This window comes from Mauremys mutica, chromosome 11 (assembly GCF_020497125.1).
Source record: "Mauremys mutica isolate MM-2020 ecotype Southern chromosome 11, ASM2049712v1, whole genome shotgun sequence".
NCBI classification, from domain to species: domain Eukaryota; kingdom Metazoa; phylum Chordata; order Testudines; family Geoemydidae; genus Mauremys; species Mauremys mutica.
In genome coordinates, this window is record NC_059082.1 from 70,613,254 (window position 1) to 70,631,466 (window position 18,213).

The 18,213-nt window shown below is 37.7% G+C and overlaps 1 protein-coding gene across 1 annotated transcript in view; it reads left to right on the forward strand.

The window, feature by feature from the left end:
- Positions 1-2,397: 2,397 nt before the first annotated feature.
- LOC123343590 (putative short-chain dehydrogenase/reductase family 42E member 2) overlaps positions 2,398-18,213 on the forward strand; it is a 32,274-nt gene continuing 16,458 nt past the window's right edge. Inside the window, 8 exon segments of the mRNA XM_044978759.1 lie at positions 2,398-2,699; positions 5,976-6,123; positions 6,125-6,373; positions 7,467-7,562; positions 11,677-11,734; positions 13,943-14,061; positions 15,095-15,170; positions 17,275-17,357. Of these exon segments, the coding sequence (XP_044834694.1) occupies positions 6,007-6,123; positions 6,125-6,373; positions 7,467-7,562; positions 11,677-11,734; positions 13,943-14,061; positions 15,095-15,170; positions 17,275-17,357 (798 nt within the window). The 5' untranslated portion in view covers positions 2,398-2,699; positions 5,976-6,006.

Sequence of the window (18,213 nt, forward strand, 5' to 3'; positions counted from 1 at the left end):
GTTTTTCCAAAGGGTCCTCCATAAAACCCAGGAAGTGGAGACTTAATATTATTGATATTTCTAAGAGAAAAAAGTGAAAATATAACTTGGAAGGGGAGAGGCCTTTGGGCTCAATCTGAGTAAATCTGAGTCACCCTGTTGAACAGGAGCAGCATCCGGATTGCCTGCATTGCCCTCAAAGTACTTGTAACGCAGCTCTGTATTAAGATAATGACTATAATCAAATCTCATACTTCAAGGCTTCAGCCAGTCACCTGCACGGGTTGGGAAGGATTTTTTCCCTATGCACAATTGACTAGATATATTCTGGGGTTTGACGATTTTTGGTTTTATTTTTGCCTTCCTCTGAAGGCTGATTGGTCACAGCAAGAGATGGGACACTGGACCAGTGCTCCAAGGTGGTACAGGGAATCCTCTTTTTAGAAGCTTATCTGGTATTTCTACTCATATGCTCAGGGTCAGACTGCCAGATTGGGTGTTGAGAAGGAATTTTCCCCCCATGTCAGACTGCCTGGGATCTTGGAAGTTTTCACTTTCCTTTGCAGCATGGAGCTTGGGTCACCTAGCTAGTGACCTGCTAGGATCGTCTGGGCAAATCAATTCTCTGCCATTGCAGAATATTGGTCTCTCCCTTTCCCTACCTATGGCACGCAGTCTAGTCTCCTGCGGACTGAAATGCTTTGGTCTAACTAAACCCTCTGAGTTTAATATAGGGTTATCTGGGTGAAAAATTATGGTACGTGATAAAAAAGAGGTCAGACTAGATTATCAATAGTCCCTCCATCCTAGCCTTGAACTCTCTGAAACTCTGAAATTGTGCCTTGAAGAATCTCCCATTCCTACTGCCCTTTCTTGTAAAGGAAATCAAACTATGTCTTAGAAGGACACACAAAACAGCACTTCATCCTAGCACCATCTGTCCGTCTCGGAGAACGGCCGAGTAGGAACGGAATGAGTCCCTACATGATTCTAAGCAAACCACACAACTTTGAGTTAGTGTCCAAACTCTCACCCTCTTTCTGGGATTTGGCTTTATTAATAACATAAAAAAACAAAAACAAAAACATAAATCTCAGATTAATTTTCTTGCATAAGGTCAACTGTTTCTAGGATTTCTCTCAAGTTGCTCTGCCCAGAGAACAACTCCCTCCTCCCTTAACTCCCAAATACAGCCAAGATGCTGAACCTGCCACAATGAGTCACAGCTTTCTGAAGGGTTCTAGCACATGCTAATAGGTGGGTCAATAAAAGAACACTGCCACCCAGTTACATCCACCCAGGAAATATTTTTCCCTCTTGTCACATGATGTATTGGGTTTTTTTAGGGCCAAGAAAAATGGATGGAGACCATTCTGTCATGTCTTTTAATTTACCTCCCACACAGGACAACTGCCAGCTTCACTGCAACCATAAAACAAAAATACACCCACCATCATATAAGTGACTAGTAAAAATGTTCCCATGGCCATATGTACAAAAGCTACTTTAAATAAACATTACCACCCCTGGTTATTAAGAGACTGCCTCAGCCACCTATTTCCTTTTTAAATATATATATAAACAAGAGAAAAAGCATACAATTAATCCACACCACAGACATTCCAACTATGCATAGGCATACTTAACTTGCTTTCTAAAAGAGATTATTTGTGCACTGGTTACTAATTATTATTAATACATAAATTTATTGCTGCGCTACAATACATTGTAGTTGTATTTTTATGAGAGTCAGACTTTTTTTTAAATGAAAAGATAAATATGGCAATGCTAGGGTGTGGAAGACAAAGGTGGTAAGGCATGTACAAAAATATGTGTTGAAGTGTGAAGATCAAATGGAAAACTTTTAGGTTTTTCTTTAATCTGAAGAAGTCTCCATTAATTGTTCTTTTTATTTAAAAATACTGGACATTCAGATACATACTTAACACTGTTCTACATGAATTTTATATTAAACTAACAGCCAACAGAATTTCACTCATTTTGAAGGGAGATTTTTTTTCCCAATGAGCATTTGTTTCAAATTATTTTCATCCCTCTTGGTATAATGGATTTTGTTGTGCAAGATTCAGAGACGTTTAACATCTCTCACACATTTCTGGGACTGTTACCCTGCCAACCACATTGTTGGTGATTAACAATCTCCCCCGCCCCAAATATCCCTTTTACAAAGTGTCCCAGTGTGAGGCACGTAAATTTGTATATTAGAGATAATATGGTAGAACTTCATTTTACAATTTTTACTAGATCAACAAAATCCTATAGTCCTATGTGTGTAAAATATTATATTAATTCAAACGTGTGTAAAATAGTATTTTAATGCTCCTCCGTGTCTCATCCTTGCTGCTACATACACTTAACAGCGTTAGATCAATGAGAGCTGCTCCTTCTTTAGGAGACGCTGCGAGCAGAAACCGACTGCCCTGCGACTGAGGTAAATACGGCCCGGTGTTCCCTTGAGTAGGTGAGCGAAGTGGCCACACGGTACGCCCTGGCAAACGGCTCCCTCTGGATCCTAGGATGAGGGGCAGTAGTAAGAACCCGAAGATCTGAGCTCGTTTGGGGAATACGCTTCACTGGGGAGCCCTGCTATGCCGGTGCTAATCAACACCCAGAGAAAACCGCGCTGACCATCTCCCCAGCTCGCAAATGAGGACTCAGAATAATTAAATTTTCGTCTAACAACGAGGATCCTGCCAAAGGTAATTCCTGTTATCTGGCTATTTAAAATGGAAATGGTTTGAGTGTAACTGTGTGTACTGCTGTACTTTATAGCTGTTATGCATCGCCTCTAGATTGCAGTGGGGAAGTTAAAGATGCAGCCACAGTACTTGGACCTAGTCACACATAACCCTGAGTTTATTTACACGTATTAAATAGCCAATCCAAATTCTACAAATTGACAGAAAGAGGGGGAAAGATGTAGCAAGTGCTAGAAGCAACTTTTTTCTGACAGGGAACTTTGCATAGGACTGAAAATTCAGGGAGCATTTTCTAAAAGTCTCTGAAGCTGATGGCTATAGTGATGACTGTTGTTTTGAAATGGATTTTGTGTAACATCTTCCTTGTAGCGAATGGAAGATCCTTGAGGAGCTCTCTAGTTTCTTGGAGATGAGACTATAAAGGCTTATTTGTGCTAGGAGTTAGCATTCAAAGTTGCACTCCTGAAACCATCTGTCCTGTATGTGTTAGGTTTGAAACTTACACAGTGCACCTAACAACATTTCAGAGCCCTCCTTTAAGACTCTCCTTATGCTAGAGGGAAAAATGATCAAAGAACAGCGAAAGATTTCCTTAAAGATAAACTGTTTAATATGCACTTGTACAACTTAAATGTGTACAAGAGTATTTTGTATTTTTTTCTATTTTCAGTCATTCCAAATAATTTCAGCAATTTTCTCAATTTAGCACTTTGTGTGCAAAATCAACAAATAGAAAATGTAAAGGTTTTCTGTATAATTTCAAAAATATAAAAAATAGTGAAAATAGAATGCACAAAAGGAAACTAATCAAAGGTGCTACTGATGTGCAACTTTATATTGTCACGATGTGTCACAACATTATAAGCAGTTATTTATTGCAGTAGAACTGAATATCAAGATTTATTGCCCCGAGGGAGATATTGACAAAAATCTCGATGAAAGAAGAATTCAAGCTTTCTGAAACAAAAGCCATTATAATTTAATTGGTGGTATATTCATTCATGTTTTCAGGCCTACAAACAGCTAGCCTAGAATTCCAGTTAACTGCATCAACTGCCAGCAGACTTTTGTATTTTGAACTGTAACATTCTAAAAGCTAGCTGAAGTTGGAACTCAACTGCACCCAATCAGTATGCCATCATTTGCATATGTGATGTTATTGGTTAATTTTGCTCCAGACTCCACTATTTTTTACCTCTAAGAAAGGAAATGCTAGAAATTACACTTGGAAAATTAAGTCACATCTAGTCCATCCCCTCAAGCAATGCACGAGTATTCCCTGAAATATAATATTAAGAGTTTCAGCACAGTCCATTTTTAAATGACTTAGGAATGAGGTTCTTACCACCTGTCTAGGAAATTTATTCTGCCATCAAATAGACCTAGATAAGCAACTTTTCTTGATTTTCAGTTTAAAATATATTTTGCTCAATTTAACAGTACTATTTCTAGAAGCATACCATTTAATCAGTCTGAACCACGCTTCTCCTGCAACGTGCCACACTGTTAAACAAGCTAAAATTCTAAGAGGATGGAATCATATGTGGAAGGAAATGTTGACTAGTAGTTAGAGCACAGTATTGCTGGTCAGAAGTTCTGAATCTATTCCCTTCTCTTCCATTGACTAGCTGTGTTACCTTGTCAGATCATTTCACCTTCCTGTGTGTCAGATTCCTGCGTGCAAAAAAGGGGTTAATAACACCTCCCTATCTTTCTGGCTTGTTGTGGGAATTAATTTAATAGTTGTAAAGTACTTTGAAATCCTCAGAAGGAAGAAGTTACTCAAGTGTAAAATATTATGATTAATGTTATTAAATTATCAAAACAACTCTTCAGGAAGCACATTGATGTTTTGGTGGCTTAGAGTTATTTATGGTTCTGACTTGAATTAAACTGATGTTTTGCTACTTGATTTGTTTGTCCCAAGTCATTGGCATCATGTACCCTGCACTTTTGCTGCTAAGGAAACTACACACTTGTATATGATGGTAATTAGTATTTATAGAAATTCTCCCTTTTAAAGTTTCTAACATTTTAAATGAAAGTATACTTCCTTGGCCTCTTGTAGCATTCCCATGGCAAATTTGCAAGGATCTCAAATAACTTATATCTTGAATATTTTCTTGAGAGATGGTGAGTTTATATGTGTAAATCCAATAATAATTATTCACAATAATTAAAAATGCTTAGACTCCATATAGTGCTTGGCATTTTAAAATGCTGTACAAACATCATCTAATAGAGCCTATTTGTTTATAGAAAAATAGTATCCTTGTTTCATAAACATGATTACTTATTTTACTTTCTAAATAAAAATATGGACACATTTATCTCTCTTTCTCTCTCTCTCTGAATTTATTAGTTTCCCTGAAAGGTGGTGGATTGGCAGCCTTGTCATATGTTATCCCCAGTACAGCTATACAACAGGCAATAGCATTGCAAACTTCCTCACAGCAGCCCAATAACATGTTTCAACACTGACCACCTCAAGGTGCATTCAATATTTAGCTTTTGATTTTGAGGCATGGGCATCACTTTTCTCAGATTTTTCTGAGTGGAGCAGTGTGTGCATATTAATGATTAGTTTACTGAATTGGGGAAGTTTTCTCCTTTAAAAAAAATGTAGAAACAAAGTGTTTTCTGTTCTTTCATATTGGACCCTGATAGTTTAAGATTCCAAATCAAGTTACGGGACCCTGGGTCATAGGCTATGTGAGTCCCAAAGGGCAGCTTGAGCCTTTGTGATGTAGACATTTGACCACCAGGAACTGAATTGAGACCAGCAGACACAATTTGCATAGACAACTAAACAGCCATTTATCTCAAGATGACGAAAATGTTGGTATCTACCATTATTCTAATTCTGACCTAATTCTGACCCAGAATGTGGAACACATCAATCCATACAAGAAATTTTGGCCACTCTCTCATGCTCCTTGACTTCATAAAATATTAATATTTTTCTTTTCATTCTGTATGCTGCCATCTCTGTAAACGACTGGTCAAATATATGCAAACTCTGTGAGGCCTTTTCATGATACTTTTTTTAGCTTAGAAAGCACACGCGGAAAAGTTTTAATTGTCAAGCAGTAGCTGATAGTATGTAAGGTTTCCCAAATATCACCATTTTTACATCTGTATAATGTGACAAATATGATAAAAGCAAAGTAAACAGAAGAAAGCTATAAAAATTTAACATAAATAAGCTTTTATATTGATTACCCTTTGACTTGGAAAGACTGGTTAATAATATTTATCTTTATATCGTCTAAACAGGTTAAGATAAAGAAAAACATTGCAGCCCTGAATGGAGCTTTTTAACATGAAACTTAGTGGAATTATCTGCACCCCGGAGCACCATGGAGCAATTTTCAACATGGGAAAAAAAATGTTTTGTGTGTCTAGTGATAGAAAATCGTATTGCATGTTGTAGACCTGACCCAAAACATATATCTAATGGGGTAGTGCCCCCCTGGAGCCAAACATCTGAGTGTAATCTTAACCGACATGCTGGAGCACTGAGTAAAAGAAGCATGAACACAGTAGTGACAGGAGGTGGAGGATTCTTTGGATATAATTTGGGGTGTGCTCTTGCCAAATCAGGAGCCTCGGTTGTTCTGTTAGATATACAAGAGCCCATTTGGGAAATTCCTAATGGAGTAGTGTTTATCCAGGTATGATAAAAATACATGTTCACAACAATCAAATTAAGTTAATCTGTTTGATTTTTACGTAGTGTCTCAGCAGGACAGTTTTCACAAAACCCAGAACAATCATAAATAAAAGTAAGACTCCTCCACAACTTCCACAGCACTTTAATCAATAGACTGTAAAAAGCATGTGAACTAGTGTACTTACAGTAAGAAAGCAATGAAGTCTGGTGCCTAGAACAAGGAATTTCTGGGTTCTATTCCTGACTCTACAAATAATTCTCCTTGTGACTTTGAGCAAGTCACTTCACCTATCTGTGCCTTGATTTAACCATCTGCAAAATTTGTATGATAATATTTCCCTATTTCACAGGGGTGTTCTAAAGCTAAAGGAATTAATTTTTGTGAAGTGTATTGCTCTCCTGGGAGGAAAGTTGTTATAATATCATTACAAAGTATTAAAATGGGCCTGATTTTCAGCCCCTGGCTTCCACAAGTGTGATAAATAAAGGGGGGTAGGGTTAGCTCCCTTTGATGGACATCCACCCAGCCAGTTAGCTGTAAAATACCTCTTGATAGCTGTTCTTTACTAGCTTTACCTGTAAAGAGTTAAAAAGTCCCCCAGATAAAGAAAATGAGTGGGCACCTGACCAAAAGAGACAATGGGAAGGCTAGAACTTTTTTAAATGGGAAAAGAAGCTTTCCCTTTGTCTGTTGTTCTCTGGGCTGCAGGGACATGGAGCAGCAATGCTATAAGCACTGCAGCAGGAATGCTGTGTAAGGTTTGAACCAGGTATGAAAAAGTATCTTCCATACCTAGAAGAAATAATTTGGATAGGGAATGTTTAGTTAGACGCTGTCAGGTTTATTTTTCATTTTGGCTTGTGGATCTCCTCTGTGCTTACACCTAATGCTTTTGTCAGCTACCAAGAGGGATTTTACAGCTAACTGGCTGTCTGGGTGTCCATCAAAGGAAGCTATCCCTCCCCCTTTATTTATCACAACAAGTGTATGCACAATTTCATGCATGCATTTTATGGCTGCTAACAGCTTCATGGTAAACTCTAAACTGTAGTTTTGTGATCAAATTCAAAATATCTTTCCATATATATTGCAGGCTGATGTGAGGGATTATGATGCCCTACTTGCAATTTGTGAAGGGGCTGACTGTGTGTTTCATGCAGCTGCATATGGAATGTCAGGACTAGAGCAAGTGAGTACAATTATCTTATGTGTCTTGCTATCTGAATGATAAGTTAGCATGTGAGACCTGTGGTTATCATAGCACTATGTGTCAGATTTCTGAGCACGTCGATGAAAAGAGCAAATTCCTATCCCAGCACTCAGGTCTCCCAATAACCAGGCTTTTATTTAAGTCCATCTTCTTCTCAGATACACCAGTTCACCACCCACAACACACCTCGTTTCTTATCCTGTGTGCAAGGTGCTTATATTAATGTCTGCTCAGCGCAGAGGATTAAGTCTCATGCTTAAACATACTCATGTCCATCTGTAGCTTCCATTCAACCTCTCTCACTGCCTGCTGTGCACAGTTTTAAGAACTCACAGGATCAAGAACACAATATATTGAACATCATAGTTTTAAAGAGCTACCTATCAAAAGTATTTCTTGAAATGTTTGTCTTTTTGTAAATTGCCAGTTATTTATGAATAGATCATCATATCAGTGACCTTATCCAGCCTCTATCAATCACTTAAAGTTTTATTTACAGTGATAGTTAAGACATAAAACTTTTCTAACTTTGAGTGGTGAAAATTCGAGCTGTGGATAATAATAAGAGATTTAAGCCATTGTCTAAAATGGCATTAACCCAGTGTTGTTCAAAAGTGTAAGATTTCAAAACTTCTTTCCATGTTTCGTCTCAGATTGATTACTCAATTTTTCATTGAAAGTTAACATTTGAGTGTAATTTCCTACAGTTGCCTGATCTTATAATAATCAATTCCACACCTTTCCTTACCCTGTGCTAATAACCAGTGGTCTGTAAACTACTCTGAGGCCTTGATCCTGCAAATCCTTGTACAGTACACAGCCTAGAGCACATACTTAATTGTGCCCTACCACAAGAGAGAACTGTGACTGTGCATGAGTACAAGTAAGTTAACCCACAATAATTGGTAGTGTCAAAGCTTCTGCGTATCTTCTTCCTTACTATCAAGAGCACAGGTTAAAAAAAAAAAGTGCAGGGTGGGGAGAGAACAAGCATTTCTGAAGAGATTTGGCTTATATGTGATCCTCAGCATGCAAATGAAGCGCTTAGCATCACACTCTCCAGTTTGGTTCTACTGCTACTATTAGGCAGAGTAACTTGACATTTATTTGGGATTGGATGGCTCTGTACTCCCTGTTCTGTGCATCACATTTAACCTTGCATTTACCTGTGCAACAATCTGCACCTGTGCTGTACAAGATCAAGAAACAAATTCTATATCAATGCAAATAATTATATATATTCAACACCATCTGCATATCAGAAAAATAGTTCCATCAATGTACATTTAAACAGCAAATTTACTGATTATTGTAGTTATTTTTTTAAACTTATAAAATGCTCCCTTCTGTAGATCTCAGGACATATACCTGATGTTACCAAAACGTATATCGATACAAATAAATCATCTTCTATCATGCTAGAAAAATAATAATCTCCACAGATAAACAATCTACCTCCCACTCCTTCTTACTCCTTTTTTATTCCACATTATTCATAACTTGTCTACCTACCACATCAGGCAGATGCCTGAGTGAAGAGAAGGTCCTTGTATTGTCTCCAAAACACCAAAAGACTCAGATTCTTTCAGGCTTGCTGAGGCCACACATTCCAGCTTCAAGCACCTCCCCCAAGAATAACCTCCCACAAGCTCCATCCCATTTAAAGCATGTCTCAGCTGATCCTAACTGTCATAGCAGATAACATGATGAGAGATAACCTAGGCCCAAAAAATATGGAACTGTATTGATCTAAACCAAAGCTTTGAATTGTTTACTGTGTAGTGATTAGGAAGCTCAGGAACCTGTTAAATAACAGATGTAATAAGTCCCATTTGCTAATACCAACTCACAGGTGGGCATTCACATTCTGCCTTAGCTGTAACTTTTGAATAGTTTTCAAGGACAGCTCATTGTAGAGTGCACTGTAGTAATTCAATCTAAAATGATGACTGTAAATCACTGTATCAAGGTCCTAAAAAAGGTCACAAACACCTAGCTGAGTGCAGGTGGGAGTAGGTGTTCCTGTCTGCCTGAGTTCCAAGGAGCAAACAGGAATCCAAGGGAACCTCTGCATTGATGAAATCTCCTCAATAAAGGGGGCAGGAATCACCCCTGCAATAACCTCAAAATCCTTCAACCAAATCATTATTATCAGTTCCATCTTATCAAGATTGAATGTATCCAGCTTATTCTCCTCCATATCCCGGTCTCAGGCAGCTACTGGGAAATCATAGTTACCACCCCAAGTCCAATACACCTCTACCCCGATATAACATGAATTTGTATATAACATGGTAAAGTAGCGCTCTGGGGGGGGCGGGGGGGCGCATTCCGGTGGATCAAAGCAAGTTTGATATAATGCGGTTTCACCTATAACACGGTAAGATTTTTTGGCTCCCGAGGACAGCGTTATATCGGGGTAGAGGTGTACTTATGAAAACAAGACACAGAGCAGCGTTATTTGCAAACTTTTAACACTGCAACTCAAACTGCTTTGTTATTCCCCCCCATCCCACACACACACACACACACACACACACACACACACTCTTTCTTATGTACACTGAAAAGGAAGACTAATAAAACTGAGCTTTGAAGAACCCCACATAAGTAGCATCAATTGTACAATACTTCCCTTTGCAACCATCCAGACAGGTAGGAATTAATCCAGTCAGGAACACTACTATCCTTCCCAGCTAATGTCTTAAAATAAGTTAACAAAACTTCATGTTTAACAGTATAAAAGGCTATTGTCGAAGCTAAAAGAATCAGCATGTACCTCTGATTGTTTTCCATTCCCTACAAGATAATCAACCCACAAGACCAGTGCCACCCAGAGGCATGCAAGCTAAATGATTGACGAGAATCAAAGCAATCTAAGGACTCTAGATGGCACCAGAGTTGTCTTGCGACAGCCTTTTGGTGTTGACAGTCTTTCCCAAAAAGGGAAGACTAGAGAACACAAACTCAGATAGACTGAAATCCTGCTTATATGAAAGTGTTGTAGAATGAAATTCTCAAGTTGATTCAGTGTGTTGCTGTGTATAAACTGCAGCTCCATTTATAGTGAATCTGTTCTTTTAGTGTTCTTGTACTGGGGATGGGGAAGTGACTTCACTATCTGAGGCTCCAAAAACAACCTGGGAGCAACCAAGGACTTTCAGCTGGGAAGTGTCAGTGAAGTGCAATTTAGGGGTTAGAGCACTGCACTGGGAGACAGGAGAGTAGGGTTCACAGCATTGCCACTGACTCAATGTGTGACTTTGGGCAAGTCACTTCACCTATCCGTTCTGCCCTCAGTAAAAGAGGGATAATGATACTTACCTACTTCACAATTTTGTTGTGAGGCTTAACTATTTATGGCCAAATCTCATTGAGTGCATATCATAACCATAGTTAAGTCTTCCCCACAATCCCTGAACTTACATTTATAAATATAAATATACCTATTAAAACCCGGAAATAATATACTCCAGCTAAGTTGATGGGAAGACTGAAACCTGAATTAAATTACTACAATAGCTGCTGTATTTAAATTCACAACTGTCCACAATTAGTAGGTACAATGTTGTCAAAGCTAAGAAAATTTGTCCCTGATGTATGATCCTTACAAAGAAACTGAGGGCTAAAATAATAATGTTAAAAAACCCAAACCTCCTTGAATAAAATAAAATATTCCCTAACATTTTAATCAAAACAGCAACATAATAATCTTTGCTAGACATTATAGTTTAATTATTTTGTCACTGTACAGAACAAATTCACTGAATAGATACCTCTGAATACAGAGGACTGACCATTGAATTGCTACTGTAACGTATATTTAAAATCCTCCTTTCTGTATGCTTGTTTTAGGATACATTGTTACATTTTTAAATGAAAAGTCATTTTGAACAGGAAAAAACAAAGCTTTTTGTTTCAAAAACATCAAAATAGGATGCAAACCAATTATTCCCAGAAACAATTTTTGTTTTAAAAATTGACATTTTTTTGCACACACAAAAAAATGTTGCCCTGAAAATCCCTGACCAGCTCTAGGACTGAATGTAAAGTGTGAGATTATTCAGATACTGTACAATCTCTCTTTTTCTAGCTACAAAAAGAAAAGATTGAATCTATAAATGTTGGTGGGACAAAACTCATAATTGAAGGTATGTATCTAGATGTGTCTTTCTGTATTGGTATGGCAAGCTAATATACCATTTAGTAAAAGCTATTTGGCATAGTTAAACAATTTCTTAGTATATATTTTATAAGGAAAATGTCATTTGTTTTACACAGTACTAAAAACAGCACACCTGTCTCAAGACTTTCTGTGTAAACTTGGCAAAGACACTAAAGCCAAGTTTGTGTCTTTAGCTTGGCTTTAGACAAGGTGGGTGCTGGAGAACTGGGTGCTGGAGAACTGTGCAGGGGCAAGCAGGAGGAATCTATATTCATCTCACCCAGGCTTCAGAGTAGACTGCTCCATAGGGACCACTGGACCCTATGTTTCCCTTGCCGTGTTGTCACACAAACCTCTTTCACAGAATTAAATTAACAAAGGATCCATGACTATTGGACTGAGATTCATTTGCTCAGCAGGTGGATCTAACAAATCTTTATTAAGGCAAAACCCTCAGCAAATAATGATCAATTACTCGCAAGTAGGAAGCTCATCAGGGTGATGTCATCACAGTCGCCTCCAGCACCAGACAACACAGCTTCAACCTCCCTTTTTACATAAACTTATTTATAACTTTTTGTTATCCTTTTTGTACATACGTATTAGTCTCTCATTTCCATGTTAACTCTCCTCCCCCATCAGTACAGGTTTAGTATCAGTTCAAACTGCTCTTTCCCAGCTTTCTAGTTACTTTATATTTTCTTTTTCTCATAAACATGATTACTCTGCAATTTCTTACACGTGCACAACACTAAACATGATCACTAGCCCCAATCCTACATCATCCCAAACCCCCTCACTCGAGCAAAGCTGGGTCCATTTCAGAGATGCCATTCCCCACTTCCTGCACCCTCTGCACAAAGCCACCAGCATCCCCTCACATCAGGATGACACTATTAATCTCTCTCCACTTTTTATCAGTAAAATGGATATAATAATACCTCTCTCCTTCATATGGGTGTTATGAGATTTAAAACAATTATTTAATGTATGAAAAAGGCATTTATATTATCACAGAGACAGTGCTCTGTGAGTGCCAGGATTACTTTTATTATCACTTTACCCTATTAAGACTACAGATATCCACATAAGTGAAAGCTTCCCTTTTATTTTACTTTGTACCTGGAAACTCCTCACCCAAACTCATGTTTGTTTTTCTTAAATTTTAGTCTTTTACCAACAATCTCAGGAAAATTATGATAAACCATTTTCAGATTCTTTCATTTCCAGATATGGCTTTTCAAATTGTATTGCATACATTGTGGCTCAGCTTCTGTACCTCTCTTCTTTATTCCCAAAATATAATGACATTTATGCTGCAAAGACATGATTGGTTTGTACCCATAGTCTGCCTGCCTGTGACCCCTTGTACAGCTTGTTACTCTCCCCTCAGATTATTCTTCTCAAGAGCTGAGTGGAGGTTAGTATTTGGGGCCACAATCAAGGGCATATCTGCTCAAACCTGGCGATCATGCCCCTGGATCCCTAAACTCTGCTCCTCAACACCCTCTCCAGCCATGGAGGACTTACAGAATGTTGTGTCTCCAGAGGTTTGTAGGAAAGCCAGAAAAAAGGAGGAACAGTTCTACCCCTTGATTGCAACCTGGCAGTAGCTTTTCATTAGCATGTTTAGCCTAACACAAGAATTAGCATTCATTTATTTGGAAGGCATTAACTATTTTCACAGTTTTAAGAGCAGTTCTTCCTGCTTTCATCCTACTAGCTTGTGAATATATAGTGGGCTGCCATTAGAGAAGTTGTGCTGCCATTAGAGAAGTTGTAGTTAACTGGGGCCCAATCCCCTCTCCTAACAGAAGAGTTCTAGCCCTCTACAAAACCATAATATTCAATTACAGGATATTCAGTCAGAATGTGATGCCAAATTATAAAAAACTTGGGATCATTTGAAATGCATAGAGTTACAGTATATAAACGTAAGATGATATTAGAAATTCCCAAACAATCCTAAAATGGAAAGATTACTCTTATAATATATGTGACTGTTGTTTTAGAAAAGGCTTATTTCCTGCTCATTCCCTCTGAAGCACCTGGCATTGGCCAATATCGGAAGACAGGATACTGGGCTAGATGGACCTTTGGTCTGACCCAGTATGGCCATTCTTATGTTCTAGGTTATTTATTTTCTTATTCCAATTTCTATTGAAATAATAATGTACTTTGCATATCACTGCAGTCTGCAAACAACAGAACATCCCCAGATTGATATATACTAGTACAGTGAACGTGGTGTTTGGAGGGAATCCCATTGAAGATGGCGATGAGGAAACTGTGCCATATTTTCCATTAGAAAAGGTATTTTGCCTGTACTATTTGTTCCATGTTTTCTCTATTTTATTGCTTTGCTCTGTTATTTCTGAACAACATTGGACGCAAAAGGATAAGAAAAAAGAAACATCTTCTGTTTTTTTAAATTGTATATAGACACCATTTGAGAACCAACGTAATTATTTTAAGTAACTGTTAGTATATACTTTACCATCAAGGCCCTGACTGTGGAAAGGAACCCATGAAGGTCCTTATGCTCATGCAGAATCCCACTGTAGTTAATACAGCTCAACAAGGATATAAAGGTCCCCTTGTATGGATTAGGGTCTATCTGAGTCTTTATATTCATTATTTTTATTTATATACCTGTTATCTGTTTTCTCTCTGGTCAAATATTATCTATTTTCAAAATCAATGCTGAAATGGAAAAACTGCACTTTTTATTATGGGATCGTTGTCTTTAATACGAAAGCGAACATTGTCAGTTCATGTAAATTTTTATTTTTCCTATCTTCTCTTTCCATTAAAATACTTCTCTTGATATAATGCAGTGCCTAGCTACCACTATGATTCATACACTATTGATGGGCAGACAAAATAGTTTTTAATAATGTTATTCTGAATAACTTTGAGGGGGGAGTAAACACTTAGTAAATTAAGCTCACACTACAAGAAAATCAAACACAAGAATTCTCACCTAATCATTAACTCGTACAAAAAAAACACATAAATATTTTGAGTGGCTTTTCTGCTACTACAGAAACATATTCAAATTTAAAAATATTAAGCAATTAAAATCTGAATAACACTATTATAACAATATTTTACATTGTTATAAGATTTAAAATATTTCTTCAAATGGAGTACAGTCAACTGGATATCCAGATTCATATAGGCAAACCTGTCTGCTTCACTTATAAAATAATAATTTAGGCATTTTACCCTAAATTAGTACCCCCACAACTTCTTAATTTTGAGAAGCTGTTACAGAGCTGATGACAAGAAACCAGTTTGACAGAAGTTTATTAAACAAAACCATAATATTTGCTCTTTTTTTAAGCATATTGACCATTATTCCAAGACCAAATCAATTGCTGACCAAATGGTACTAGCAGCTAATGGAGCTCCAGTAGCAGGTATTTTTCAATTAATATTAATTCACTTCAGCCATTAACAACATACTGGGATTGAGTACTTCTCCTGATGTCATATCTAACTGGCATGTATATATGTGTTTTCCTCGAGTTGACAAGATCATTGTGGATAGTTCTCTGAAAATACACCTCTACCTTGATATAACGCTGTCCTTGGGAGCTAAAAAATCTTACTGTGTTATAGGTGAAACTGTGTTATATCGAACTTGCTTTGATCCACCAGAGTGCGCAGCCCCGCACCCCCGGAGCACTGCTTTACCGCGTTATAGCTGAATTTGTGTTAAATCAGGTCACGTTATATTGGGGTAGAGGTGTATCCACTCAATGTGCAGCAGCAGTCAAAAAAGCTAACAGAATGTTGGGAATCATTAAGAAAGGCATAGATAATACGACAGAAAATATCATATTGCCTCTCTAGAAATCCATGATATGCCAACATCTTGAACTGAGTGAAGATGTGGTCACCCCATCTGAAAAAAGATATATTGGAATTGGAAAAAGTTTGCAAAAGGGCAACAGTATGATTATGGAACAGCTTCCATATGAGGCACATCTGCGGGAGTCCACCGGAGCCGCGGGACCAGCGGACCGTCCGCAGGCATGCCTGCGGGAGGTCCACCGCAGCCGCGGGACCGGCGACCGCCAGAGCGCCCCCCACGGCGTGCCGCCATGCTTGGGGCAGCGGAAATCCTAGAGCCGCCCCTGCCTATGAGATACTATAACTACCAGTTCAATACAAATCAACATAAAGTGCAACTTGATACCATGTGACCAGGTGACACTGAGTTAAATTTAGCTGTGGACAATTTCCAGAAAGGACTTTTTTCATCTGAAAATTGCAAAGTACTACAAGTGACTAATATAATACCATTAATGTTAAACGATATTACCTCACCCACCTTGTCTCTCTAAAACTTCTTCCGTGTCAGATGTATTATAGAGCTATTTAGGAGATTAGGGCTATATCTACATTATGCACCTTACAACAATGCGGCTGTGCCACTGCAGCCGTGCCATTGTATGGTAAGCAGTGTGGCCTCTCTTTGTCGCCAGGAGAGAGCTCTCCGGGTGACGAAATAAAACCACCCCCAACAAGGGGCAGTTGCTTCATCAACAGGAGATCCTCTCCCACTGACAAAGCACTGTCCACACTGGCACTTTTCATCATTAAAACTTTTGTCATTCAGGGGGGTGTTTTTTTCACACCTCTGAGCGACAAAAGTTTTAACAACAAAAGTGCAGTGTAGACATTACCTAAGATGGTTCAGTCACTTTTAAATACAGTTAAACATTTCAAACATGAAACTTGGATTTAATGCTATATCAAGATTAGGTACTGCACTTCATCAAAGTCTTGTGATAGTGTATTAAGAATTTAATTATTCTGATATGATGAACTAGATCACCAATGTACTGTGGGAAAATAGGGAGATGGACCCAATCTTGCTCCCATAGTAGTCAATGATAGTTTTGCCATCAACTTCAATGGAAGCAGGATTGGGCCAAATATTTGAAGCCTTCCATCTATAAATTAATGGTTCAAATCCAACTCATATCTCTAGTGACTGAAAGCCAATGCTTCCTGATCGTGGTTCGTGGGCTATGTAAGATTAGTTTGGTGAGCTTATTCCAATTTTTATTTGATACTAGTTCACACACAAAAAATATTGTCACAATTGGCATTCTTGTTGGCTATCTTAATGCAGAGATCAAAGACTATATGGACAAGGGATTGAAATACTCAGTAACTGCTAGAAGGGATCCCTCCAAATCAGAGTTTGAAGCACATTGACAAAGCAGTTTGATGAATTTTTATATTGCTACTGTCTATGTTGTGGATATTTTGTGGATAAAGAAATAAACTTTGGGAGGGCTATCAAGCCAGTGCCTTTCACAAGTACTAAGTTAATTTCCTTTTTTAAAAGAAGATGAAAATCATTTACTTCAAAGTAAATTCTGCACATGGAGTGGCTACAGCTTTGGGCCCTCATTTTATATATATTTGGATGTTCATAGCCTATGAAAAGTACCTGTAATGTAGTAATATAAAAGTCATTTGAGAATCACATTTTATCATATATCCTAGGAGGTGATAAGCTCCGTACATGTGTTCTTCGCCCACCAGGCATCTACGGACCAGGAGAGCAAAGACATCTGCCACGAGTAGCAGTATTTATTTTATTTTATTTTATTCATAAACTTTTCATTAATATACAATAGCATTTGTTATAATTAATGTAATTGATTAATTGGCTAGTTGTCTGGAAACAGGTATAATCTGCTCTTAGTTTTTTAAGACATTACAATTAATAAAATAGCACATACTTTAAAGAGAAAATAAATCTTTAAAGAATATACGGTAGGTACAAAAATAGTCAATAAAGTCATTCTTCATCACAAGCAAATGTAAACTCAGCATTTGTACATTGATTTGAAATACCAGTAGTTTAGAGCTTTTACTGTAATAGATTCAGATCCAGATATATTTCAGACTTCACTGTGCAACTTATAAGTTTTAAAATATTAATAAAAGATGATACAGCAAAATATCTTATTTCCAGCATCAACCATTAACGACTTTCATTATCCAATGAAGCAGGCTAAGGAGTTTGAAATACTTTCTAATTCAGTAGGTTACTAAAGGGCAAGCAGAGGTGCCCATGTTTACTTTTTTTTTCTTGCTTTATTTTAGGTGGTTGGCTTACTGTAGTGTTAAGAAGACAGAGTTTGCATGATTACAAGTCAATTGTTTTGAGGGCAGATTACTCTTTAAAGTTACGTAGGGCTCTGAATAAATAACATCTGTATTTTTCATAGGAGCAGGGGAGGGTTGTGCTAAAATGTAAGGTTCAGGCGTGATGCATGATTGATAGATTTAGAAACTGGGGTGAGAAAGTTATTCCTGTACAGTTGGTCTCATGCTAACTAAGGAACTTGACTTCAGAGATGGAGAGATACAACAAATCATTCCAATAAAATGTACAAGATATCCGTAAAGTAATTTTTCTGTAAAATATATGGCATA